At 38.7% G+C, this 26865-nt stretch overlaps 1 protein-coding gene across 2 annotated transcripts; it reads right to left on the bottom strand.

Annotated features, from left to right (window-relative positions):
- Positions 1 to 26418, bottom strand: PRKCI (protein kinase C iota). 2 transcript variants are annotated; one of them, XM_017726865.1, is made up of 18 exons: positions 26350 to 26418; positions 19714 to 19835; positions 14987 to 15076; positions 13575 to 13625; positions 12366 to 12451; positions 11198 to 11338; positions 10298 to 10352; positions 9758 to 9816; positions 9114 to 9290; positions 8293 to 8390; positions 7229 to 7315; positions 6502 to 6637; positions 5907 to 5994; positions 4863 to 4988; positions 4680 to 4759; positions 3650 to 3739; positions 3232 to 3347; positions 1 to 2520 (listed from the first exon to the last, which is right to left on the bottom strand). In XM_017726865.1, the coding sequence occupies exons 2-18, from the start codon at positions 19826 to 19828 to the stop codon at positions 2433 to 2435; spliced, it is 1683 nt and encodes a 560-aa protein (XP_017582354.1). In that variant the 5' UTR covers positions 19829 to 19835; positions 26350 to 26418; the 3' UTR covers positions 1 to 2432. The 2 variants fall into 2 exon arrangements, with proteins under 2 accessions (XP_017582354.1, XP_008642676.1); XM_008644454.2 differs by lacking the exons at positions 12366 to 12451; positions 26350 to 26418 and having other exon boundaries at positions 19714 to 19836.
- Positions 26419 to 26865: the final 447 nt, after the last annotated feature.

Genomic DNA, 26865 nt, shown 5'->3' with positions numbered 1-26865 from the left:
TCTAATAGAAATGTTTTATTTAAAGTAAAAAGTGTGCACAAATAAAGGGAATGATTACACAACAACGCTCAAGACCATATTCCATATGAAACAGGAAAATAGTAGTGACAATATTAACTAGCAGAGCACCCATAGGAATCCAACTCGCATACAAAAAGGAGGTTACTCCACATAAATACATCATGCTTCTGATGCAGACACGTTCTCCAAAAAACAAAACCTACTGCACTGGACTGTTTACACCCAAAGTCCCTTCTGAATATTTATGACAGTTACTATATGCTTAACAATGAAAAATAACAGTTAATATCATGGCACTTTGGAGAAAATTAAAGTTTAAAAATGGATTTACAGTAATTTACTTGTCACTTTGCAACATTCTTAATGGTTAGATATGTAAATAGAAAAAGTATTTTTTCTGTGACATTATAAAAAAACCAATTAACTTTTGCTTTAGTCTTCTCTGATGAATGGCAGAAACGCCCTTCCTTACATAAAGCCATTTTCCTTAATACCTCATAGGAAATTATGCCACTGTAGAGACAAGGCTTTTCTTGTTTGCTTTATATGATTTCCCAGTTTAATATCAGTTGTGCCCTGATGTCTAAACTGATCATGTGGGTGCAGGAGTCAGAGGCTAAACAATCACCATTTTAAAACTGCACGTAAGCAGTTCACTTGACCCAAATTAAATGTGCTGAAGTCATTAGCTGCTCTTTAAAGGAAGGTTCACTCTGATATTTTACATTTGAAAAGACACAACTGGAATTTAAGGAAACCTGATTTTTAACAATGAGAAGGTTCAATGCTTCCCTGAAACTGAAGTCCCTCAAATCACTTCCCAGTTTTGGAAACTCAGCCCAATACTAAAGAGTTTCCTACTCACATTGCAAAGAAAAACATGAACTAAATCTCATACCGTGACACCAGTGTGGATTTGTGCAATCTCTCTGCTGGCAGCTGACATGGAAGTGAACAGACATACACCAGAAAACTTGTGCTATGAAATTAGTGAAAATTAGGATTTTCACAGAAAGACACTGGCCAGCAAAAGTCTACTAAAAGCTTCAGGTAATGTTTGCCAACTTGTGCTTACAGATACTCAGATCTGCTTTCAGTGACACTTAGCTTGTATTGTGGCTCTTACATAACACAGATTCCTTTCCTCAGTGTCTCTTAATCCCTTTTCCCCAAAATAATAGTAAAAAAAAAGTGGTACATTTGGCATTTCTTCAGCCCATCACATTCATAACTACTGCTTTAGCATTAAAAATAAGGATTATCTGTGCTGTATATTACACTGCTTCCTAACATGAAATGTAAGAAACACACCTCCTAGTCCTAGTTTGAACCATTCTTTCAATTGCTTTCTTTGAGCCTGCTACCAACATTTCAGGTTTGATTTTAAGTACAGATCACCATCTCTAAGGGCAGAAGTTATGGGAGTCATTGAGGACAGCACCTATTTTATTCTAGATATGCTTTTTCCACTGGCAAAGTGGAACTCATTCCCAGCAGTGTGGCAGTAAGATAAAAAAGGAACTGATGTCCTTTTCCAGGCTGTGGCTGTACCGTGTGCAGTTCTGATGCAGTTAAGACAGCAAGTATAAAAGCAATAAATAGTATGAGGTTCAGTATTAGCTGCTCATTACTGCTAAATTATGCTGTTCAGATTTTAACTTCTCTAACTGTTAACTGAATTCTTTAATTAAACTGACACTTGATGCCGTGTCCAACCCTTGCTGAAAGGGCCAGGATAGAAAGGCACTCTCTGTATCAGTGTACAATTCCTAGTGTGAGTTTTGGAGCAAAGCCTACCAATTCTGATATGGAGTTAATAGTCTCCTTCAGGATAGGATCAATATTCCCCATGAAAGCAGAGAGTCTTGACCTATTCAGTGTAAATATCTGCTCTCCTTGCTGTCATTTCAGTCTGAAGGGCACTAACATAGCTCTAATTTCTATGTCTAGAACAGGGATATCAGATATTTAGAGAGAAGACATTTGGAACTACAGAAGTGATAAGTTCTTACTCATCTTGCTGAAAAATCTGAAATCCTTGAAGGATTATTACATCACCTGATACAATTTGTGTTCATTAAGCACTGAAAACCTTTCCTTGCTCAGAACATTGTACTGGCAAACTATACAGCCAGACCCTTTGTGCAGTCAGGAGCCCCAGAGACCAACTCCTGTATTAAAATTCAAATTTGGCAAAATTGTTAGAAAGTTCTAACATTTTAAATCTGGCAGTTGAAGGTTCAGCATAACAACTGTCCTGGACAACAATCAATACAAAAAGAAAATTCATACTAGGTGGCAAGGGCAGGATGTTGAGTTACTCATTTTATGCAAGTGTATCCAAATGGAGAGATGTTTATCCATGCAGAAACAAATGGAGTAACGATTGGCACAGTTAAGAAATGGAGAATTCAGACACATTCCTCAGCTGACATCAAAAGAGGATTTATGTATTCAAAGCCTTCAAATTCAGACTGGTCAATCTTCTTCACAATATCACTGTTAGGATTAAAAAGTCATTAGTTCAGCAAAACTAAAAAGATAACATTAACTGATAGTTTGACTTAAAATTAAAACCTGTACAGTGGACTGCAGTTGAGAACATTTCTCTTCTCTCTTTCGTCTCTCTCTACCTTTACAGTTACCACTGGGTTTTTTTAACCCCAATAATGGTACCAAAACACAAAACCCCTCAAAAGCAGTGACTGGGCTGCACTCACTCTCCCACAAAGCAGTCTGCAAGGTTTGCAGTTTTAAAACTATGCCCTAAACAGACAGTTTTGTAAGGACCTGAAAACATTAGGATGTGATAGATACTGCACCTGCATCAGCAACTTTTCTAAACCTTTTTTGTACAGTCTGTCTTTAGAAAGGGATGAAGAAGGAAGTTGGATTTCAGACCTGATTAAGGTGCACAGGTAACAATTAATATTGACTGTTCGTGTTTACATACTATGTGAATGTTATATAAAACACTACAAAAATTTGTAAAATGTGAACAACAGCAGCTCAATCACGCTAGAAAGGTCAGGGCTCTTCAAGAGTTAAGAACCACAAATCCACTACCAAAATCAAGCACATTATCATGCCTTTTATAAAGGTTTTTCAGCCAGGATAATCTTACCTGACTACCAACAGTGTAAAACACCCAAACAAGCCAAACAAAGCGTCTTCTCTTATCTGAACTTCTTCAAATTCTACATTACTTACTCATCATCTGGAGTGAGCTGCACAGGTTCATTGGTGAATTGGGAATCAAAGTTATCCAGACCAAATTCTCCAGATATATTTGGTTTAAATGGAGGCACCACTTGCTTTTGCTCCATCTAAGAATAAATGCACTTAGTCACACTGAGAATTAGTTACAACCTATTGAATTATTTTTAAACAAGGCTGGAAATTACTATTAAGTTTATTTATTATACTTTCTACAATCATTCTATTAATCTACTGCACTTACTGTCTGTAAAAGGGATAAAAGATTGTGTATGGTAATTCTGGTACAACATAAATTAAGATCTTAAGGATTTTGATCTTAAGTTCCATTTTGATCTTAGGCTCCAAACAACTTTGTCAAGGCATCACTGTATGCAAAGAAACTCAGCCACGGCAGTGGGCATTCACATACCAGATCCCAATCAACATTGCGGAAGAAGGGATGTCCCTGGATATCTGCAAACCCTGTCTGAGGATGGCAGCCCAAGCGTTCCTTTGGATCCTGGGCAAGGAAGAAAATATTTCTAAATGGATGCCATGGTCTACACATGAATAAAATGCCTTTATTACAAATCCCATGAGAGATGAAACACCAGAATTACAAGGAACATTAAAGAACTAGGTTAGGATTATTTATTTTGGAAACTGCTCCAATTTACCCTCTGAAATAGGCAGGAATATAAGGAATATAAATGGCTATGCTGCTTTTCTTCCTTTTCATTCAGATCTGTTTAAACATACCATAGGTTTCAGAGCAGGCTTTGTTAGATTACTAATGAATTTGATTCTTTCTCCCCACCTTCCCTTGCTCCTCCCTGAACAGACTATGCCAGGAAATCACACTGGGGCAGTAACTGCAGTTCCTGGTAAATAGTGTGGAAAGGAGGTTATTTTAGTAAGACAATTCCATCTCCATGTACACACATGCACACACTACCAGGGAGTTGTAACAGTGTGCAGTGAACAGTGTTACTTTCTTAGAATAACTTTACCAAATCTGGTTTCTCCTGTATCTCTTTCTTCCCACTCACATAACACTCACTAAAAGCCAGCAAGTGCTTGGACTCATCATCCACTACCACACATGCACCTTCTGACTCTCAGGCTAGAGAGCTTCCAGCAAGCAGCGAGCACATCCTGCCTCTGCATCTCGCTCCATGAAGTCATCAGAAGCTGTCCAAGTGATTTGCTAAGCTGCTTCTCTCAGAACCAAAATAAATCTGGTAAGTTCGTTCAATTCTCCAGCTTAAAGAAATCACTTGGAGCATTTCTACGCCTTTCACTTTGAAACTTACACTCAATCCCAGCCTGAGAACCAGGAGCTTCAGATTTTAAGAGAAGTATCTAGAATAGGGCCCCCAGCCCCACTGAAATTGTGCTTTAGGCTCTCATCTTTTCTACCCTGTTTCTGTATGTGGCAGATAAAGTACATCAGCTCTTACCTTGTTAAGGAAACTCTTTAGAACACCTGCTGCTTTAACAGAGAGGGATCGGGGAATTCGGATCTGTTTTTCCAAAATTACTGCAAGAAAACAAGGTTCCTATCAGCCTTTGCATCTTTGTAGTTAGTTTAAAGGTTAAGTGGAAGCAAAGCACTGAAGTGTAGGAACACCCATGGTACTTACCTTGGAAGAGATAATCCTCTGTGTTCTGATCAGGGTTGTCAGAGCTCCCGACGATGTCGAACGGTGACCGGCCCGCCATCATCTCAAACATCAGCACACCAAGGGCCCACCAGTCCACGCTGAAGCCTGGAATTCAAGAGAGAAAACACCACATTTCACAACAAAAATACCAACACCTCTGGGGCTAAAAACAGACAGAGAAGAACGAGTTCAAAAATGTAAGTATTGCCAGTTCTCCAATTAGCTGAATAAAGGAGAGATAACGGCTGTACCAGACATTACGTGGATCATTACGTAGACAACAGGAGGAGATGCTGTACAGAGGAAATGCAAAGAGTTTAAAGGTTGGTGTTAAGACCTTAACAAATAGATAATATTTAAGCCTAGTCATTACTAACCAACAGTGCATTATCCAGGGTGGGAGATAAGGCTAAGGAGGAACTATGTGAGTCTTAATAGCAGTAAGTCAGCCATTCATGGAGCAAAGCTTATCTCCCCTACTATTCACTGCTACAGGAAATCCCAGTAGCCAGGCTGGGGCTCATACAGGCTGGCTGGCCTAGCAAGCTTGTGATAAGCAGGAATATCTGAAGCCAGTATGAAAGAGACATTTGACTGAAATAAGATGGTAGATTAAAAACAAATATGTAAAGGGACATCTACTATCTAGGCCTTTTGCAATGAATTTATATCTAATCCATCATTGCTGCCAAATGTAAAGCTCCAAAACCAAACACGATGCCAGACTGCAAGTATATCATTGGTACTATCTAAAATAGTTATAAACAATAATAAATTTGGAAGACTCAAGCTATTCTTCAAGACTGGTCAAAAGAATTTAAAATGTGGAATGCAGAGTATCTCATTTGCTTTGTATGAAATTTTCTGCTCTTCCTTTGAAGGCTTTATTTACTTTTTCAGACAGGATGTTGAATTAAGACTGATTATGTGTCTAATGGAGATTTTTACTTTCTACTGCTAAACAACTCCAGTAAGAAGAGATAAGGTGAAAATTATAAAGTAGCATCAAGAAATTCCATTTACCATAATCCTCTCCTCGGAGAATCTCAGGTGCAATATAGTTTGGAGTCCCACAGAATGTGCTGGTTGTGTCACCGGGCCTCAGCCCCTCCTTTAGGAAAAGATGGGAAGAAAATACTTTACAGTTAACTGAAGATCCCACACTCCTCTGTTAAGAGCTTTACTTAGAATTAATTTAAGTCTTGAATAACCAGCATAATGGCAATTCCACAGCAAAGTCAAACCCGTGATCCAGTGTCTTTGTAGTGACAAAAGTTTTCCCAGAAGAAATGGGCAGTGCCACAGAATCCAAACAGGAGCAAGTGACTGGTAATTTCAACCTCTTTTGAAATCACCTTATCCTGACTATTTCAGCCAACCCCTCCCAGACAAGTTGATCCAGAAGCTTTATAAAAACATAAACAGTACATGCAAGTGTGGTCTGTGCACTCTGGCATTTGCCTTTTCTCCACGTGTGGAAATGAAATGAATATACAGCCTGTGTGCACTGTGTACAAAGAGATAACTTGAAACTTCACTTTTTAAAGTCTCTGCATCTTTTAATTTATAACATTTCTTAATTGTTGATTTTCCTGGTTAGCAAAAAACTAGATCTTACCTTGCACATGCCATAATCTGTGAGTTTAATATGACCTTCAGAATCTAGGAGCACATTATCCAGTTTTAAATCCCTGTAGATTATCCCTCGCTCATGTAAATAGTTCAATGCTAGACTGATTTCAGCAGAATAAAACCTAGTGTAAAAAGAAATATTGATTACTTCAGTAATCAAAACTCAAAGCTCAATAACACAGTCTTGGTAGTATGATATTTTCTATACATAATCCCAAGTATTCTATTCTTTTTCCACAGAGAAGTGGCAAATTGTTTATAATCACGCAAATGTTTCTATGCACTTCAAAAATTGTTTTTAGTTAATAGTAATGTCTACTGCAATCATCCCTTTTATCTCACCATCTGAGATTAAGCATATGCACCAAGAACTCAGCATTTGCCTGGACAGCTGGTAGTGGCTGTTGTACAAGAAACACATTGATATCATTAGACATTAAAAAAAACCCTGTAAAACTGTTTTTCTAGAAAAAAATAGCAGACTGAAGTCATACAGAGTAATGCCAATGCGAACAGCATCTGAATGCTATTACAGTTCCTTCTCGAAACACAAACACAGTGGCTTGCAGCAGCAAAAGGAGGATGCAGTTTCACATTTCTTAAATCCTTAACATCTGGAAAGGCTTTGCTGGCTCATCCCTCATAATCTCTGCACTGCTGCACTGTGTCAGAAAACCACTGTTTTGATGCAAGAAATCTGGAACGAGACACACCTGGCATGTTCCTCTGGCAGCTTCCTCTGCCTCTGCATATGGAACATCAGATCTCCTCCATTGACATACTCTATAACAAAGAATAACCTGGAACACACAGGATTGTTACAAGCGATTGTGTGCACGGCTGAAAGAGGTGTGAGATGTTAGAGGTCTATTGTAGAACAATGCCCATTCCACTCTACCCATCTCTCTGGCACCAGGCTGGTTTCACCATTCCCATCCCCGCCCCCACCACTCTTTGACTAAATTTCCAAAGTTAAAAATCAAGTATACAAAGTCTCTCTAGGTAATTCCTTCATTGTTAAAGGAATGTAAGTAATCCTTCCCATACTCCTCATCCATTACAGGTACTGCTTGTCATTACTACACATGTGACTGTATAGAGCCACATCAGTTTCTATGCACAAACCAAAAAAAAAAAATTAAAATCTAATTTTCCTTCCTGATCCCTTTAGTCTCCTTTGTTTGTGGTTAATACAGTAAGTGTATTACAAATACTCTTTCTTCTCACTTCCCTCCACTAGCTTGTCACCTTTTTGAAACAGCAAGGATACTGTTCAAATATACAATAGCTGTATTTTATATGTACTTAAAAGTTATTACTGTATAGAATAGAAAAATAATCATTTTCATCTCTATTACTCAGTTTTCCTTTTGAAAACTCAGATTCTATTTATTGAGATTCATCTTCAGAGAATCCAGGCAAGTTTGAGACAATTATTCCTCAGTTTTTGTACTTCTGATTTTCACCTCTTCATGCCTTTTTTCCTTCTATGTTCTCTTCTACCACATATTCTCAATCCTTTTTTTTTCCTACTAGCTGCACTTCTCTTCCTTTCCAGAATCCTCCCCACCACATCTACCAGTACTCTACATTCTTCTGCATCTTCCCCATCTGAAAACCTTAGATGCACATGGCATTTGGATCATAAAATACTACACGGTTTACAAAACACTGACTTTGCTACCTAATGCTTTATGCTTTAAATAGGCCTTTGAGGTGCCTGATAGGATGAGGTGTTTTTAATAAGACTATCTTATTATTAATTTATGACCTTTACCTGCTTTCTGTCTGGAAGCAAGAGTGCAGTCCGACCAGAAAGGGATGATTTGAGGCCTGTTCAAAGACGTGTTTCTCCGTCTGAACCCAATCAATATCCTATTTTTTGAAGAAAAGTGACATTCAGAAAAGGACTGTTGCACTTCTTAGGTCACGTATTAATGACAATTAGCAGGAAGACACAAAAGGGCTTTGCTGTCCTTGTTTTACTTGCAAGAAATTAAATATTCTATAGTTCTGAAATGTGAAGCAACAGCTGACAGCATACATTTTTTTCCTCAATGTCCCTTACTCTTAGCCTCACCGTGTAACCACCTTGGGAATGAAAACACACTGATCTATAAAAGATAAACTGGTGCAGGGAAATGTAGAATAGCACCAAGAAATGCAGAAGGAATCAATGGTAGACTGAGAAATAAATGCAAATCTCTTGGACAGCAAGCCACAGTCACTTCAATCATTTCAGAGTAGCCTAAAGAAACCCAGGGGAAATCCTTAGTAACAAGAGGTTTTCAGCAGTTTAATAGTGCAATTTCTGACATGTTTTTACTAATCACTGTGCAAAAATTAAGATAGGAGTCTGATTTAACAAGCAATTAAAATAATATGGTGAGATTTCTTTGTGACAAAAACCCAGACTTGAACATATGAAAATCAGACTCCACCTGGTTACCTGCCTTGTGAACCTCCTATAGAACAGTACCAAAAAACCACGTGTTGAATTCTCATTGAGTGCTGCAGCCCAGACCTGGCTCCCACCTCGTGGGGGACATTGGAGCTGTCTGGAAGAGCTGCCCAATTCACTGAGAACACCTTGCCCACCTCATCATCGTTGACGAGCTCCTTCTTCACCACTTTCATGGCATAAATGCGCTCGGTTTTCTTCAGCCGAACCAGCAGCACTTTGGCATAGCTGCCCCTTCCAATGACTCGGAGCAAATCGAAGTCCTGCAGGCCCAGACTGGAGGAAGCTTTGCCACTTTCCCTAATGCTCATCGCCTGTGGATAAAGTTGCACTGAAATGAGGAAGCAGCCTTGCCACTGTCAGCAACTGCAAAAGTCAGCATGTCAAACATTTCAAAATGAATATAAACAAGTAATTCAATTAACACTTGTTATCTTAAGACTGTACTGTCCTGGAAAGGAATGTGCTGGGAAACAAAGGAAGCAAAAGAGACTTGGAAGATAAGAAACAAACCAAACTGGAAGAATTTGGAACACTTTCTAAATCAAAGCACATCTCAAGGTTCAAAATAAAGCAGCGTGCCAGCCATACATGCACATGTCTCAGGAGCAACCCAAATGCGCCCTTTGTGCTAATTTTCAGTTTGTGACAAATTAAATTACTAAAATCTTGAAATTGAAACACACAGGCTTTAAGATCTTCAGTGAACCTCATGGGTTCCCTCCAACTTCAGATACTCTGTGATCCTATGTAGAGAGTTAGCCTGGTTAAGATATTTTACCTCTTTTTCTTCACCAACGTGGTCCAAGCTCTCATGACTCGAGGGATTGTATGGAATCACTGGAAGTGCAAGAAAAATTTATTAGACCAATGAAACACAACAGGATTTTCTTCTGCCTTAAAATTTCCACATTCAGAGAAACACAGTTTAAATGTTTCTATTGCAAGAATTCAAAACCGATAGGTTTGCATTAGGATCATCACTCTGACTGCCACAAGAATAAACATGTTTGGCCTCCACTCCAGCAGAAGCTCTGCTACTGCTGTTAAGGGTTTGGGTTTTTTTGCCTGATCAGGGCATTTGAAGTACTCAGCTTACTAAATGTAACTGATAGCCTAAATTCTTCTTTTTTTAATCAAGTTTCTGAAACTGATAAGATATACAATACTGGAATTTTTACATTTATATGCTCCTTAGCATGAAGAAGCTGTCTTTTTGTATTCTATGAAAAAGTAAAGAGGGGTTTTTAAAATAATTTTACTTCAAAGTTCACTTTTCAGCAACTTACAGTAATTTAGAGAAAAAAATTATTGATCTTACCTGTTTCTACATTATCTGAATGCACTGATGATGGATCCATAGGCATTATTGGTTCCTGCAAACATAGATAGGATTTTTGTAATAGACTGTCCAAGTGTCAGACACTTGGACAATAAACTAAATTAACGACCCTTGAGGAATATAATCTAGCTACTTTTTAACTTGATTAGTCAACATAGTTACTAAAACATACACAATGAAATAAACCACTGCATTCTTTATTTTCCGTATTTTCTGGAAGTTATGACATGTTTCCAAAAGCTGCAGAAGTGACAACTTGGTACAATAGAGAAAGAAATACAGGAGATGAGAAGTGAGATAGAAAAATTGAAGTCCTTCAGCAGTATACATACTAGTCAAAAGAATTCCCAAAATATGGACTTGTAGCTGTCCATTTTATTAAACCAGGAGCAGTAACAATCTCAATTTTTCTCAGGACTTAAGAACTGAAGATGATTGAATTTCTTGGGAGAAAAGTCAAAATTTCTGCACTTCAGATTCCTTTGCTGTAAATGGGAAATAATCCAATAATGTATCAGATATGTAGAGAATTTACTCGACCTGTAGTCCATTCTGAAGATGTAAAATAGTGTGTGCGTGCATATGTACACACTATGTAACATCCCTGTGAACAGTGGGATAAATGTCCCTCACATGTGACAAGGGAAAAACATCAGATGTGCACATTAGACTCCTGTCTTGCTACTAAGTTGCAACTCTGCTCCTTGAATCCCAAACTTTCTCACAAAAGTCATGGTAACCATAAAAATGATGTTTCAACTACTGCAATTATTTGCAGGCTGCAGCCTGAAAACCAATAGTATAAAATAGGGAGGGTTATTTGTTTGATTGGTTGGTTGCTGCTTTTCCCAGGTAACTTTTCAGAACAATTTTACTTACTGGCTGTAGTGTATGTCGGCCACATTCAATATTGACAAGTTTGTGACACTTCTTGTGAACGAGGAGCTTGCAGTTGATGCACTTGTACCCCTGGCGCCCCAGGCCCCATATCCGGTCAGTGCAGATGGCACAGTGAGCTCTCTGCAATCAGAAACCAACACAACTCTAATTAAAGAGCAAAACTAAACAATAAAAACTATCCAGCCACACTTGCATGAACCAAGCTCATCTCCTCATCTCTCTGTAGGTGAGTCCTTACAGAGGAAGGCAGGAGAGCAGAAGCTTCAACACCTTAAACAGCCAGACAACGTGAATGGGAAGATCAACACTCGCTGAAGGACATTCACAAAACAACTCCAAAGATCCATGAAAACAGGGTGCCTACGGAGGCAAGAGTGGAAACTGATTTAACTATGGTGCCTTGACAGCCTTTAACCCAGATGAGGTCAAAAAACAACAACAAAAAAAGCTGAAGTTAGACAAGAGGATGCTCAAGATGAAGTTTAGTGGAGACAATCTCAAGCATTAAGCACACAATACACTAAGCTTAGAGAAGAAGGAAAGATTATTGAAGCTGTCAAGGGACCTGACTTACCCAAATATTTTGGGTTTGGTTTTTGCTGCTGCTGTTTTAAACACAGCAGAGCCTTCTTGGTCCTTAGCTAATTCTATTTGACCATTGCTTCCCGAAAACATTCTGAATGGTTTGCTATTTTCAGTAGATTACATGGCACCAGAAACAGGCTGCCTGGAGAAACATCACAGCTTTCTCCTCTAAAAGTCATGAAAGAAAAGTCTGTGCATCATAAGCAAGTTCAGACCATTTTATTCCCAGAAGCTGAAAAACTGAAAACCTACTTTTAGCCATCTAATACATTCCAGTTTGCACTCTGGGAAGATTTTAAGTGAACACAGGAGTTTTAATATTATGTTTTCAGAGTATATGTACAGTGAATTGCAACCAATTTGTTTTGGTTTTTTCTATTTTAAGTTCCTGACGATTTCATATTGATTAGGTCTCCTGAAAATACAGGATTACCAAAAGTGTATAGACAAACAACAAAAATGAGAATAAAACTACCTGATAACTTTTCAAGGCAGTGGCATCATCATTATCAAAGTAAGACATCCCTGTATCATGGCTTTAAGTACCCAACAAGAGTCTCACCCTGTTAAATCGTTTGGCTTGGAAAGTGTGACCATTTGCACAATAGAGCTTTCGCCACCGGCGGGCGCCTCGGCGATAAATGGACTCTAAGAGGAAAAACACAGGATTATATCCAGACAAATACAAGTACAGAACCACAACATCTTCTCCTGGAGGTTTCTGTGTAGAGTGACTTGCAGAGTGAAGTTTCATTTCTACACCTTACAGAAACAGAGGAATGTTCCAAGTATCTTTTCCTTTTTTTTAAGTTTTGGAGAATATTTGAAGTAGAATAATCCTGATCAACTCAAAGTTAATTCTGATTTTCCAAAGTTAAAAGGAACAGTGAGTCAAGAAAAGGGAAATTGTCCAAACAATACAAGTGCTTGTGTGCAAAGTATACACCTCAACTTGGGGAGGAGCTGTGGGGAAGGGAAAGGAGGAAAGAAGGTGAATTTTGGGAGCATGTCCTGATTTATAAGATTGATTGACAAATACTCCAGTGTTTTAAATCCACAGCTGCCACTATTTTTTTTTTAAACTATTACTTTATTTTTCATTACTTTAGGCATGTCAGAAGACAAAACTGAAAAACTACACTGAGCTGTAAATCTGATTCAGTCTCCAACCTCATTTTTCGGATAACCAGCATTACCCATTCTGCCCAAGTTAACTTTTAAACATGCACATTTACATTTGTCAGAGATTTGGATATCAAGCTGACAGATGTGTCAGTGCATAACATACACACACTCTTTTATAAAACTTTAAGACTGAGGGGAAATTACCTCTTTAATGTCTAGAACATTAGTTAACACAAGGGAGGCTTTTGGAGAATCCTCCTGAATTTCAAATGAATTAACCATGGCTCTGTAAATGGTGACACAAGTCGTTATCATTGGTTATAAGCCTCTGCTCACAGTTGTCAGCCAGCAATCTGGCAACTCCCAAAAAGACAAGAATAGGATAAAAAACTGTCATGATAGAAGAGGCAAAAGCAAGGAAAGCAGAGTGACATGGGTAGTTAACAGGAATGTGAAATGCTGATTAACAATGATTCAGAAGTGACAAACATTAAGTTTAGCAGGACTTTCTACTCCTTCTAAATATTTGATTTGTACAGATTTGCATTATTAATATTCATAACTGCAGGATGCCAAACCAAACATCAAAATCTGTTAAAACAGGAAATCTGATTTTCTGTATTCCTTAACTAAAATGCCTACTTACTATCTTCTCCTGGACAAGGCATGCCAGGCCGCTCTGGGACACAAGGAAATACTGCAAGAAAGACATTAACTTCTGATTAGCTTTTTATTTCAGACAGAAAATAAATCTTTGGGCTAAATACAACACTCCTGAAAGGCATTCAACCATCTAGAGAACAGCATTGAAGAACAGAACTGTTTAAGAACAGGTGAGCTGCAAAGCATCACAAAGCCCTTTTGCTGGGCATAGCAATGACGTACATGAGAAATACAAGCAAAAGGCAGAATAAATCAAGTTATTTCTTAAAGAAAGTAACTAGAAAAAGTAATGATTTTGTTTTCTCATGTGACCAATCTTCACAGTGAGTCAAGATTTCCGAACATTATAAATGTATTATGTGACAGTGTCCTAACAGTTACATAGGATGTTGACTATGTAAGTATTTTTTTTTTTTCACAGTTTATTTAGCTTCAGTAACACTACCCCTCTTTTACAGTTTATTTGGCTTCAGTAACCATCAGAGAGAAGTATAGCTGTGGAGAGACAGCCCTGGTGCCAGTTTAATCAGAAGCTTATCAAGCACAAAAAATAATGGAGAAAGGGCAGATCAAAAATTCAAGTAATATATACAGAAGCAGTGAAACATATCTACAAAGGGATTATATTCTTCCCCTTTTTAAAACTCTCTGTGGGAAGCTGCCAAGCTGTCTTTTCCTTTCAAATGGGCTGACGACAAACTAGATTTTTTGCATCTTTTTAGGAGCAGGAGCCTGTTAAGACACTGTAGTGTAACACAGCAACACTTCATAATGATCACTTCTCTGCTCTAATCTCTGATAAACCAAGACCGACCTTCTACTGGTAAAAAGTTACAAATAGCTAGAAAAATATTCTGCAGAAGCTGCCAAAACAGAAATATAACCCTGAAGAATAAAAATTGAACAATCACACATTCAACAGGGGCATAATATTATTAAGTTTAAAACTGAAGTACTTAATTTTAGAAAAGTCAAACTTTTATTAATCTGGTATCACAAATGGAGCTCATTAACTTTTTTTCCTAACAGAGATGCTGCTCTAAAGCACTTATCCATAATCAACTTCAGGATAATATATACATCTAATAAATAAATAAATTGTACTTATCTCTTCTACCATTCACTGCCAGCAAGTGTATGAAGGCACTTGGGCTGAATGAATGAAAAGACAGGGGCTGGGTTTCATGAATAAACTAACAGCAAAGTGTATTTTCCTCCCTTAATTTAATAAAGAAGAGCTAAAAGTACAGTGAATGGTCATCAGCATCCCTTGACAGGATGGCCACAGGCCTGAAGGGAGAAGGCTGCCAAAAGTACAGGTGATGCAAGGTAAGAATTCCACTCATTCACAGGTACTAACACGAGCAGCAGTAAATTTCAGTAAATTTCACCTACCATGGATCAGAAGCTCTGAATCCTTGTTTAGTTCATACAACCGAAAGGCCTCTTCTAACTCCAGCTGAGAGGAAACCGTACATGGATCTCCTGTGGAAAGAAAACAGAACAACACAAAACTCAACCCAATTAGTTCCATACCATTCAGGAGTTCCCTCACAGTTGGTTCCAAGATAATTATTGTAGCAAAAATCCAATATTCTCAAATGTGGTAGTATTTCTTTTTAACACTGTTCAAAGAGTACATCTGAAAATAGTCATATTGAATTCTTCCAGGGAAAATAAAAATATGGGATATTCCCAAGAGGTGAGCAGATCATAATAACAAACCATCATTGCTACAAGCACGGTTACACATTATTTCAGTACAGGAAGTGCAGGCTATATTCTAGCACCTAAAAACTTTCTAAGATTACCTTTTATTTCATGGTTTTTTAATTAGAACTGAGTCAATTCTATTTTCACAGCTCCTTCAGCACTGCCAAGACTTGCACCAGGAGCTGCAAAAGCAGTCAGTGCTCAAGTCTCTCCTCAAACAAAAATGGAAACTTTTGACAAATAATGTAATCTAAGTACGACACCCCATTTTTCTGATTTGTAACTACTACTTTCACACTCACAGGGCTATTTGAAATAAAATCTTTTAAAGAAAGGGCACCAAGGCAGAAAAAAAGTGGGAGTTGGTTGGCTTTGTTTCTTATTTTTTTTAGAAAAACCGTTGCAGTTTTGTTGACCATTTGTGATGGTGCAGACTAAATTATATGCCAAATCCTTGATGATAAAGTTTCTCAAACTTTATCTCAAACTTGTTTTCTTTGGTGTCTGATGCAGATTAGTAACATTATAAAAAAATTAGCCCCCTAAAAGAATAAGCCTTTTTCAAAATAATACTGTAACTGAAACATTTTTAAAACAATGTTGTCCCAGTCATCACTGCCCCAAAGAAAGAAAATACTTAGTTATTAGCTTAACTTCCTTCCCCTTTTTCATCTACACAAGATGTTCTGTGTAAGAACAAGGAATTTATTTCTGCCTGCTCATCCTCCAGCATGAGCACAAGTTTATTTTTAGCCCAAATCCCATACAGCAAGTCTGCCTTTCCATATTTCTAATTTTTAACAGAAATACTACTTTCCATGTCTTTAAGTGGCAAACTGGTTATGGGTAACCAAACTGGAAGAAGGCAGAGTAATTTCCATCCCAGCTAAACTGGATCCAATCTGGAAATTTTACTGCTTTGAGTCCTCAGTCGATGCCACAGTTAGAAAGTTCTCATGCAACAGACTCTCAGCTATTCTCTTTGTGTTTTATATGGCAAGGTTTCTAAATTAATACAGGCACTGCTAAGGCTTTTCAGTGGAATCACACACCCAGCAGCCGGGGGTATTTAAACTCAGCCCCCAGAAGTTTTTCCAGATAATTTGTTTTGTTTCTAATGTATCACAATGCATTTGTTTCTAATGTATCTTCCCCCACAACAGGAAGGACATGGACCTGATGGAGCCAGCCCAGAGGAGGCCACCAAGTTGATTAGAGGGATGGAGGACTCAGCTGTGAGGAATGACTGGGAGAATTGGGATTGTTCTGCCTGCAGAAGAGAAGCTTTGGGGTGACCTAATTGTGGCCTTCCAGTGCCTGAAGGAGCCGACAAGGAAGGTGAAGAGAGACTGTTTACAAGGGCCTGGAGTGACAGGACAGGGGGAATGACTTCACTGACAGAGCGTAGTTGATTAGAGGGATGGAGGACTCAGCTGTGAGGAATGACTGGGAGAATTGGGATTGTTCTGCCTGCAGAAGAGAAGCTTGGGGGTGACCTAATTGTGGCCTTCCAGTGCCTGAAGGAGCCGACAAGGAAGGTGAAGAGAGACTGTTTACAAGGGCCTGGAGTGACAGGACAGGGGGAATGACTTCACTGACAGAGAGTAGGTTTAGATTGGATACCAGGAAGAAATTCTTCCCTGTGAGAGCTGTGTGACCCTGGCACAGGGTGCCCACAGAAGCTGTAGCTGCCCCATCCCTGGAAGTGTCCATGACCAGACTGGGTGGGGCTTTGGGCAGCCTGGTCTTGTGGAAGGTGTCCTGTACATGGCAGGGGGTGGAATGAAATGATCTTAAAGGTCCTTCAAACCCAACCCATTCTGTGATTCTATGCATTCTATTCTGTTGCTAAAATATCAGTAATAAATGTAAATGGTCCATTTTCAGTGTTCTGTCTTTATTGTTTTCTGCACATCAAAATCCTAAAGATGACTCTTTGAAGCCACCTACAGTCATTTACCACCAAACCACTCCCCCCCAACAGCTGGATACCTGGACACCACAGTGCCCACCCACGGCACAAACGCACACTGTGCAGAGCAGGGTGGGAGGAGAAGGAACAATTGTATTTACTCAGACTCACTATGGGAATCAACAAACTGGTTTTTCTTCTTTTGTTTCCAACACCTGTGCAAACAGTTCTGTGTTTCCTTTTGGCAGAAGCAAAAGAGGGTCTCAAGAACAAGCAAACTCAGAACAGAAGGTTTATGGACATCTCTTTCAACAAGCTTGAGTAGTACAAATTTTGCAGTCAAAGACAACTGGGATACATAGGAAAATACTTACTTTTGAGTTATATACTGAGAAACAACAGACTGAAGTGACACACAAGGCCAGGGTCCATCCCACAGGATGTTTCAGAAAGCAGAGTGAAGCTGAACTGACCATATATGGAAAAAATAGAAATTTGTCTAAAATCTAATCAAGTTAATTCTGTTTTCCAGTTGCATCTGAGGATTTTGGAGATGACTCCGCTCAATTAAATTAGATCAGTCTTTGTGTGCCATTACCTCTATGAAATCAGAGGAGTTATACATGATGCCCTCATCTTGCAAAGGCATTTACTATATGACAAATCAAAACCTTAGTGACCAGGTAAATCCAGTTTAGTCAGGAAATAGTGATGCCCCAGACCCCTTATCTTCTCTTACACTATAAAAAGCATGAGTAATAGTGTAACAAGTACCAGCCCACAGCACATACCTCTTTCCTCATGCTACTGTTAAACAGCGAACTTCAGTTTTGGTGAAGAGGATGTGGTATATGAATTTTCCAGTAAAGGAAAACAGGTTTCTAGAAAGAATATCAACTGAAAACACTACAGAGTGGTGCTGAGAGAGGAGGCAGGGGGCTTGGCAAGAAGCCATGCATTGTACATGCAAGAATTATTCACTAAAGACAGGAGGATTTGTTTTAAACACACTCCTCATTGGCAGATTAACTTTTTCTCCCCTGACATTAAACTGTCAACGATTAAAGCAAACATGGATTGCTTGTGAAAATCAAATCCTATGTGAACACATGAAAATAATTCAGTTGAACTGTAGCCTTGCTTTTTCTTTTACAAAAGTAACTCTAATTAAAGAGCAGAAATTGAGACAGAACAAACTGTGGCTTCATGTAAATTATTGAATCAGTACAAAATGTTTATTGAAAAATTATATATATACTTCTTACTATGACTGACACTGCAAACTCCTCTACAGTGACGAGTCCATTATCTTCCTGATGATAAAACAACACAGCCAGCTTATTATAAAGTAAATGTTCAACTCCCAGTAGCTCTGCTGCACAGTTCAGTCATAAACATTGCTCATTTTACTGTACTGCATCTGCCTGGTATAAATAACTTTGGAATGATGAGGGGAAGAAAAAACCCCACCTGCTCAGACTCCCAAGACCACGTAATCTTAACACACCTGCCTACATGGCACTTCCAAACACCAGCTTTGCTCCATGTTTAACTTTAAGCTCTGAATAAATTGGCAGTAGCCCAGTTTTAAATGGGAGGAAACAGTTCTATAAGCACCATTTATGCTGATGACTGCATGCAAACACCAACCACAGCCAACAAATCACTGCACACTGCAGCCTTTTATGTACTGCATCAGCTAAAATAACTCCACAGCAGTCTCATAATTCAGAGGGCTCTTCGTTGTAGCTGTAGCTCAAAACTTACATGTAGAATGAACTAATTCCACTGAGAAAACAGAACCTACAAATAACCTTTAAAAAAAATTACCACTGTACACACACCGCTCAACGGACGACATCTGTAAACAGGGAGAACACACTGGACTTCTTTTCATCCAAGGCAAACTTTAGGATGGATAATGTAAGCACTAGAGATGAAGAGTTCTCAGTCAAGGTTGTCTCTGCACTTTGATGAAAAGTTACTACATGTCATTGGTATTTAGAAAAAGTTTTATTAGCAGCTATGTGTTAATAGACTTTAGGTTGCTAAAGTAACAGCTGATAATAACACTTGAGATAAAATGTTTTTGGTTACACATACAACTCAACTATACATTAAATTGTATCAATATTTTAGATGAATACTGCAATTTGTAAAACCTAATGTCTGTTTAACTCTTTCAAAAATATAAGATATAAACAGAATCTTCAACAGTATAAGGGAATACTTTCTGTTGCCTTCATGAGAAGTGCTAACATTGAATAGTCACTGAGGTCTTGTTTGGTTTAAAAAGACAGAGAGCAAGCTACACACTAAGTACTGTGAAACAAATACCTCTTTATTAAGCTCTACTTAAGAAGGCATTGGATAACTTATTTTTGGAGTCAGATTCTATGTTTTATAAGGTTATCTTATGAAGGCAGAGGGAAAGGAAAAGATGAAAGGGAAAGAAAAGGTAGGATGTAGAGCAATGTATTGATGAGCACTGATATACCTTCTTCATCAATCCATTTCATGGTGAAAAGCTGCTCATTGTCAAAGGAGCACATGTCTCGAACTTCACTGCACAGTCCCTCGAAGGAGATGGAAGGCTCAAAATAGGTTATCATGATGTCCCTGAGCAAGAGAAAAATAAAGTTCAGAAACTATTTCACAAAACACAACATTGATCATCATCTCTATCACCTTCCATATACCACTAATATAAACCCCATCCCTGATTAAACTACCTCCAAAATGTTAAAGTAAAATAAAGTACCTACGTTCCCTTCTTATAGCAAAGTCAGGCTCTAAGTGATTTTTATTACTTGACATTTAATCCTCCAGGTATCTTCTTCAAAAAACCTCAGATTTTATGCCCAAATTAATTATGAAGTGAGTTGCAGCAGACATTAACCACAGAGAGAAATTAGATCTCTTACACCAGTGGAAACTCAAGAATGAAATGCTGCAAATGTTTTAAATTATGATCATAACATATTTCTGGTTTTACTTCCTCTTTAACAGTTATTTTGTTATTAGATATCAAAATGTAAAAACACATACATCTACCCCAACTAAATTTTGATTCTGTAGATGTTATGAAAAATTAATGACAAATACTAAACAGATTTCCTAGCGTTTTGGGGGATGTGCCAAATATTCAAAGTGCCTTTAAAAGAAGAGTGGTGCTTCACATAATGAAGGGGAAGGCTGACAGAGAAACATATATTTAGAATTGAAATGTACTGCTTTACTGTTATGCAGAATGAGTATTTCTGTGATGATTACAATTAAAAATGAGTTAACCTGATTTTAATAAGTTAGCAAAAAATGCTGACCCACTGTGTTGGCTGGGCCTTAAAGGGGATCAGGTGACTCAGGGCTCAGTCCCTTAACCAAAGGAATTGTGAGGTACAGTTAGAGGAAGGCTGTTTACAACACACTCCTCAAACATAGCACAAAAGCCCCATGTTTGAGCTACAAGATTAATCTTCCCATAAAAACCTCATCCAGCTGGATTTGCTCCGGTGGGTGCCAGCACCCATGATTGTTGAGGAGAGCTAAAGTAAATTATTGAAGCAACAAAGTTTTCACCTGGTCAGAAATGGCATCAAGGTTCCTACCAGACTGAAGTGTACACACACAGCAAGTTAAATATCTTTAAAACATCATGTTCATGGACAGATTGGGATCAAGAAGGTGACTTAACATAAAATGCTGTGGTCATGGAACTGGAACAACGCTCAGGAGGGGCAGAGAGCACACAAAAAATAAACTGCTTGCCTGAGGCTCCTCTTAGAGCAGCAGCAGGACTAAATTTAACTGGCAATTTCTAAGCACTGTGGAAGAACAGCGAGCCTGCTTCTGGATTTATGAGCATCATCAGTTGGGTTTAGTTAGGGGACAGACTCCAGTAAATAGGGCAGATGTGTGTCCAGGATAAACATGACATCTCTTCAATAATCTGAATAAAGCAGTCAAAAAGCTGCTACATGATTTGGTAGAGGAATCACTCCTGTTCTTCCCACATGAGACAAAATGCAAAACAGAACAACATTTGAACCCCAGTATTTAGACATAGCACAGTCATTTAGACCAAACAGGGCTTTATTTGAAAGTCCCAATTGCATCCATCCAACATGGCAAAGGTCTCTCAGACACAAAGGTCTCCCTTCACATCCTCTCTAAAAACACCAACTGGGAACCCAATGCCAAGAAGGCAGATTTGACGGTGTGTTACTGTCACAGACACACTGGCAGCCACCACAGAGCAACCCTGTATTAGGAGGCAAAGCCTTAACCTGTATTTCCTGTTTTTCCGGGAAGGAAAAAGGCATTGCTTACTTAGCAGCTCCACTGATTTGGTGCTAGAGTTTACCATTCCTGCATTTATTCACATTTTAGCACAGATATATCCACTTTGGAATATGTTCTTAAACAAAAAATTAGTTCTGAACAGTGAAGAGAAGCAAAGTATCTATATTTTTATGTATTTACATCGTAGGTTTTTTTGGGATTGAACTATTCAGTAGAAAGTTTGTTGAATGACTGTTACTGCCAGAAAAACAGAGTTACAGACCACACTTTTAAAGACTGTAATCACTGATGTTTCAGCAAAAACTGAAGATTAAATTATATATACATTATCAAAATCTGTTCAGCATATTTTCAAATTTGATGATTCAAGTTCACTTGAAATAGATTTATCTGTACTGCAGTGAACAGGAAAAATCACAATGTTAAGATGTACTGAACAGCCTTGGAATCTCTTCATATCTCTAAAGTAAAAGCTGGTACCAACTGAAAAAAAAAATCTCTTACTACCTGTTGGTATCTTCAAGCGGCAAACCAGTTGTCCTTCACAAAAAATGAGAGTTTAATTATTTCAGAATTTAAGCATGTTCTCTAAATTAGTACTCTAATACCTCCAGCAGGACAAGTATCAGTTACTAAATAATTTGGAATATCTCTTCTGCTAGAGCAGACAGTATCAGTCTTTCAGAGAACTCTAGCCAATAGCAATGTTACAAGAGAAAGATGATGTTAAGTATAAACAAGGTTCCACAAACAACATCTACAAACACAGGAACTGAAAGGTTACAGGTCTTCCTACTACTTTATTTTGCCATTTGAACTCCACTGATGACCCTGACAGGTCTCACTTTCACAGTGGTTCTGTTGTCACACCTTTGTGTCTCCACGCTTCTTGCCCCTAATAGCACTGATGATGCCTTTCTCCAGGAAAAAGCTGGATTCACTCAAGCCAAGGAGAAGCTAAACTCTATTAAGACAAAATTTTGTATTTTAAATAAAAGTTAGTAGGCCAAATTAAGGGACAAAGGAAAGTTAATATGGACCATAGCCTGCTGACTTGCATTAAAGATACAAAATGTTTTCTTTTACTGAGATGTGGGAAAACTTTTCTTGACAATAGGCCTTTCCTTGTGATGAAGATAAGGTTATACACTGCCTGGAATAATCATGTTTGTCATGAAACTATTCCAAGGTGAAATAAACATCCTTATTTGTTACCTCTTGGCGCACACAGGAAATTAGAAGAAAATCTGATTCAAGCACACATTTGTTTCACCACATCTGGAGGTGCCAATTAACTCCTACTGTGGAGGCACCAGACTTTTTACAATCATGCAAATAAACAAGACAGCACTTGTCCTGAATTACTTTCACTGAAAATGCTATCACTTCTATCTTTCATAAGTATTAATAAAGATAATTTAATGCATACTACTGGAAGGCCTGTGTCAATATCCTGCAAACATCAGAATCAGTAAACATAAATCTTAGGAAGACTGAGAAAAGGCAAATGGTAAATCTAAACACACTAGAGAATGTATTTTAAATACATCTAGAAGACCATATTCTCCACCTTTCCTGAGATCAAACAGCTTTCCTCATTTTCTTTTACAAATCATCCAAGAGTTGTAATACCCTTTAACAAAAAAAGAACCATCCAACACAAAAAACCCCAAACCAATGCCAACAATTAAATACAATTATCTGTAGCTCATTTTCACTGAGCTTAAACTCCTGTGAGAGAACAACCCTGTAAGAACAGACACTACTGCTTTAGACTTTTCCACCTGCAGCCTCATATACCCCATGTTATGTACATGGAAATGTACAGATACATCATACATATTACCTACATATCCATGCATGTATCACACACCTGGGCCAGTCATTAAGGCTTTTGAAAATGTCTAATTAGAGCTCACTGCAATGAAGCCCCACAGGACTCTGGGGGAATTCTGCTGTGTCAGTGTCATTTCTGTACCGTGAGGTGCAGCCACTGCCATTCACAACCATTTAAAGCATTGTTTTCCCCTGTGCAAGTCTGTTTTTCTGGAAAAACATATTGTCAGAAAGCTAAATCAATATTGAAACAGCAAGAAGGGGGGAAAATGTATTCACAGGCTTAGTCCAAAGTCTTCTTAAGCTGAACACTCTCCTGTGAAGAACATGAATGTCAACAGACAACAGAAGTCACTGTGCTGAAGAATTGATCAAAAAGTGCCCAAGATAAATAAAAATAAAAATAAATTATGGAAGAATTCAACAATCATTAAGAAATAAATTTTCTGGAAATCTTTATGGAGCTACATTTTGATTTAACAACTAAAATTTATTTTCTCCTCACACTTTTTCCACTCATGTAATTACATTAAAATCAAGAAAATAAGCAGGTTTAACATGTATCATGAGAGGACTGTCAGGCGTGCTCTTCATTTGAGCCAAATCAAACTGAAGGTGAGCAAAGCATTGGTATCTACCCCTTTTTATTAAAAATCTAACCTACATTACAGCCTACACAGCTAAAACCAGCATAAAATCTATGTCAGGCACTGAAAGAATACAAGCTAGCAGTTCTAATCATGACAGAAAAATTATTATAGCTGTTTGGTTTTGCTTCTTTTCTAAATCAGCATGAATTCTACAGGATTCCTTGAGCACAAGCAGTGAATTATTCCTACCTGTTCTCTACTCCCACAACATATGTATGAATAATATAACAACTTCTTATACTGACCTGACAAAAAGCATCTCCAGCAAATGAAGTAAGACAAAAGGCAAACTTTGAATATCATCAGAGCACTGAAATGGTTGTAATTAGAGATGCTGATCAGTGCCATACACCGGGAGCTGCTATACTTTGTTACTGCATCAACAAAAACCCCCATATTTGGAATAACATAGTGAATTCCTAAAAACTGCCTCAGGAACCTCTGTTACACAGACTGCACAGATCACAGTAACTCTTTAAAATAGATAACACTATTTTAAGCATTTTAAACAACCAGTCCTATGTGAAAGATAAGCACAGTTTACCTGAGAGAAGGAAGTACCTGGAAAAACTCAACTGAATGCCTTAATTCCCAAGTCTCTGGGAATTCTCCATCCCCTTATTCTCATGATCTCTGTTCGCTTTTAGGGAAATTTTCCATCCTGTTTTAACATATTTCATGAATTTAAGACAAAGAATTACCACTGTACAGTTCAATGAAACAAAGACTCTTCAAAAGGTCCTGTGTGAAGTCTTTGTCTTGGCTGAGGAAAGTAATTGGGCTCCCGGCCAGACCCAGCCAAGTTTTGGGGATTCAGGCTCAGCTCTTTGCCCCAGGCAAGTATCCCAACTATCAGATTCCCAAACGTTTCAAGAACAAATCTGTGCTTCTAAGTGGCTGGGTTGGGTTGGCTTGGTGGTTTTTTTGTTTCTTTTTCTTTTCAACCAGAAACTCTTTTTGGAAGATGAAAAGACTTTCCGAGCCAGACTTTCCCAATAACTTCTACAACCCACTCAAATGCTTCCATTAAAAGGAAATTAGGAGAGATTAACGTTTCCTGATTAACGCTGTTTCCCATTAATTCCTCGATCCAGCTCTGAGACAGTTTATTTGAAGAATGGGGGAAAAGCTGCCTTTGGTATCAGCATCTAGTCCTCAGTCTCCAAGTCATTTCAGGGTAAGTGCAGATAAAATGTTTGGCTTTGATACCCACTTGATAGTGCAAGTCTGAGAAGGGGCTTGAGACTTTCTGTTGTAAGAAAGTGTAGAGAATAATTTGCTTATATCTCAAAATAAATCATGACTAAGGCATTCAGCTTGCTAGTTTGCTGGTATTCACAATGGTTAACCAACACCCTCTGTGACTCAGTGCCATTATTAAACTGATAACTGCATTAACAGATAAAAAGTCAATGGACGGGACTCAAAAGAAACATTCCAACGCCTGTGAAATTATTACCAGTGTCATGAGCCAGCATTCCTGTCCAATGTAGCAGATTTTTTCCTCACTCCCACAACCCTGGGCTGCTTCCTCCCTGTTCTTGCTCCACAACCTCCCTGTGCTAAAGCAAGAATCCATGTGATTGCATGTGGACGTGATCAAGATTAAAACTGACCCAACAGAAGAAAAATAAATGGTTTTCACCCAGACCAGTTCCCATTTTAGTTCACTGTCTGACCAAATGAACCCTTCTGCCAGCTGATAGCCAGGGGCATCTTCACTTCTTTAAAGGTGGATTAAAGGGACTGTGAAACAAAGAGCTCAGAATTTCACATACTTTGACAATGTCTCACATGTCCTTTAAAGCCACAGATTGTGCCAGTCTCTACAGTAACTTCTACAGACTTCTGTCAAGAAAAGCCTCAAAGCAGACACAAGCCAGAAACCAAACACAGCAGCAAATACCAAATGCTCAATGTGGTTCCTATACTTCTCCTTAAAATTACACAGCTAGAGACAGCAGAGAGTAAATACTGAAAATGTAGTACACCTCTTCTTGTGGTAACACAGATAACTGGAAGGAAGCTATCAAGGGCATCATGTGTTCACTCAATCCAAAAATGCAACCTACATTGTTTTCTGCTTAGATCACCTCCCCTCAGACTTAATGGCCCAATGAACCACTGGCAACCCTTGCACCGAAACTTATTAAGTCCTGTAACTGTTACTATTTAATAGGGTGTTGTGAACCCAAGGCAGGATGTTTCTTTTGCTTTATGTGTTATTGCTGGAGAGCCACTGAATTAGGCCCAAAAATTCAGATTTCCATTCTGCAGACACCTAGTATTTTGGGGGGTTTTTTTAACAGAAAAAGCATAATTGACAGTAGATGCATCTGGCTTACCATTCACAGACTCCCTTGGAAATCGCTCGGTGCCTGGCAAACAGCCTAAAAATCCATGAAACAAATTTTCATACAAACATCCTCTTCCTTTAGTCCTGAACATTACTTAACATAGAGAGACCAGGACCAAAGCTGCACTCCGAACATACCAAGTGCGACTTTTGGCGTGTGTTATGAAGGAATATGTACTTATTACTGACAGCCAGGGCCTGGGGGTGACGGGAAGCAGGGTGAGCAGGGCAGGGGCTGCTCAGGCACATCCTTGTTCAGCGGGAAGGTCACCCCAGAAGAAGGAAGGATCCGGCTTCCTCCCTGAACCCTAACTCCAGTCCTGCACTTGACATCCATTTCAGCACGGCTGGTTGGTCGTGGAGTGTTTTTCCTCCGCTCTTTCCCCCCTCCCCTGCAAGTCCCGGGATACCCGGAGCTTGAGCCCGGCGTACCCACGGGAGCCCCTCCAGAGCAGCCCGTGCCGGGAACCCCCCACACACCCGGGCGCGGCTTGATAACCCACCG

The sequence above is a fragment of the Corvus brachyrhynchos genome, unplaced genomic scaffold (assembly GCF_000691975.1).
Source record: "Corvus brachyrhynchos isolate BGI_N302 unplaced genomic scaffold, ASM69197v1 scaffold162, whole genome shotgun sequence".
Lineage (NCBI taxonomy): Eukaryota > Metazoa > Chordata > Aves > Passeriformes > Corvidae > Corvus > Corvus brachyrhynchos.
The sequence above is the reverse complement of the archived record's forward strand: the minus strand, read 5'-3'. Positions and strand labels throughout refer to the sequence as shown.

What these genes read in the sequence shown, in the direction of transcription:
- PRKCI (XM_017726865.1), bottom strand. Translation starts at nt 19,828, where the DNA reads ATGATAACCTATTTTGAGCCTTCCATCTCCTTCGAGGGACTGTGCAGT. An exon ending in TTCAGAGCTTCTGATCCATG is followed by an intron (nt 13,626 to 14,986) that starts GTAGGTGAAATT and finishes TCTTTCTTGCAG; the next exon opens with TATTTCCTTGTGTCCCAGAG. An exon ending in GCCTTGTCCAGGAGAAGATA is followed by an intron (nt 12,452 to 13,574) that starts GTAAGTAGGCAT and finishes TTTTCCTCTTAG; the next exon opens with AGTCCATTTATCGCCGAGGC.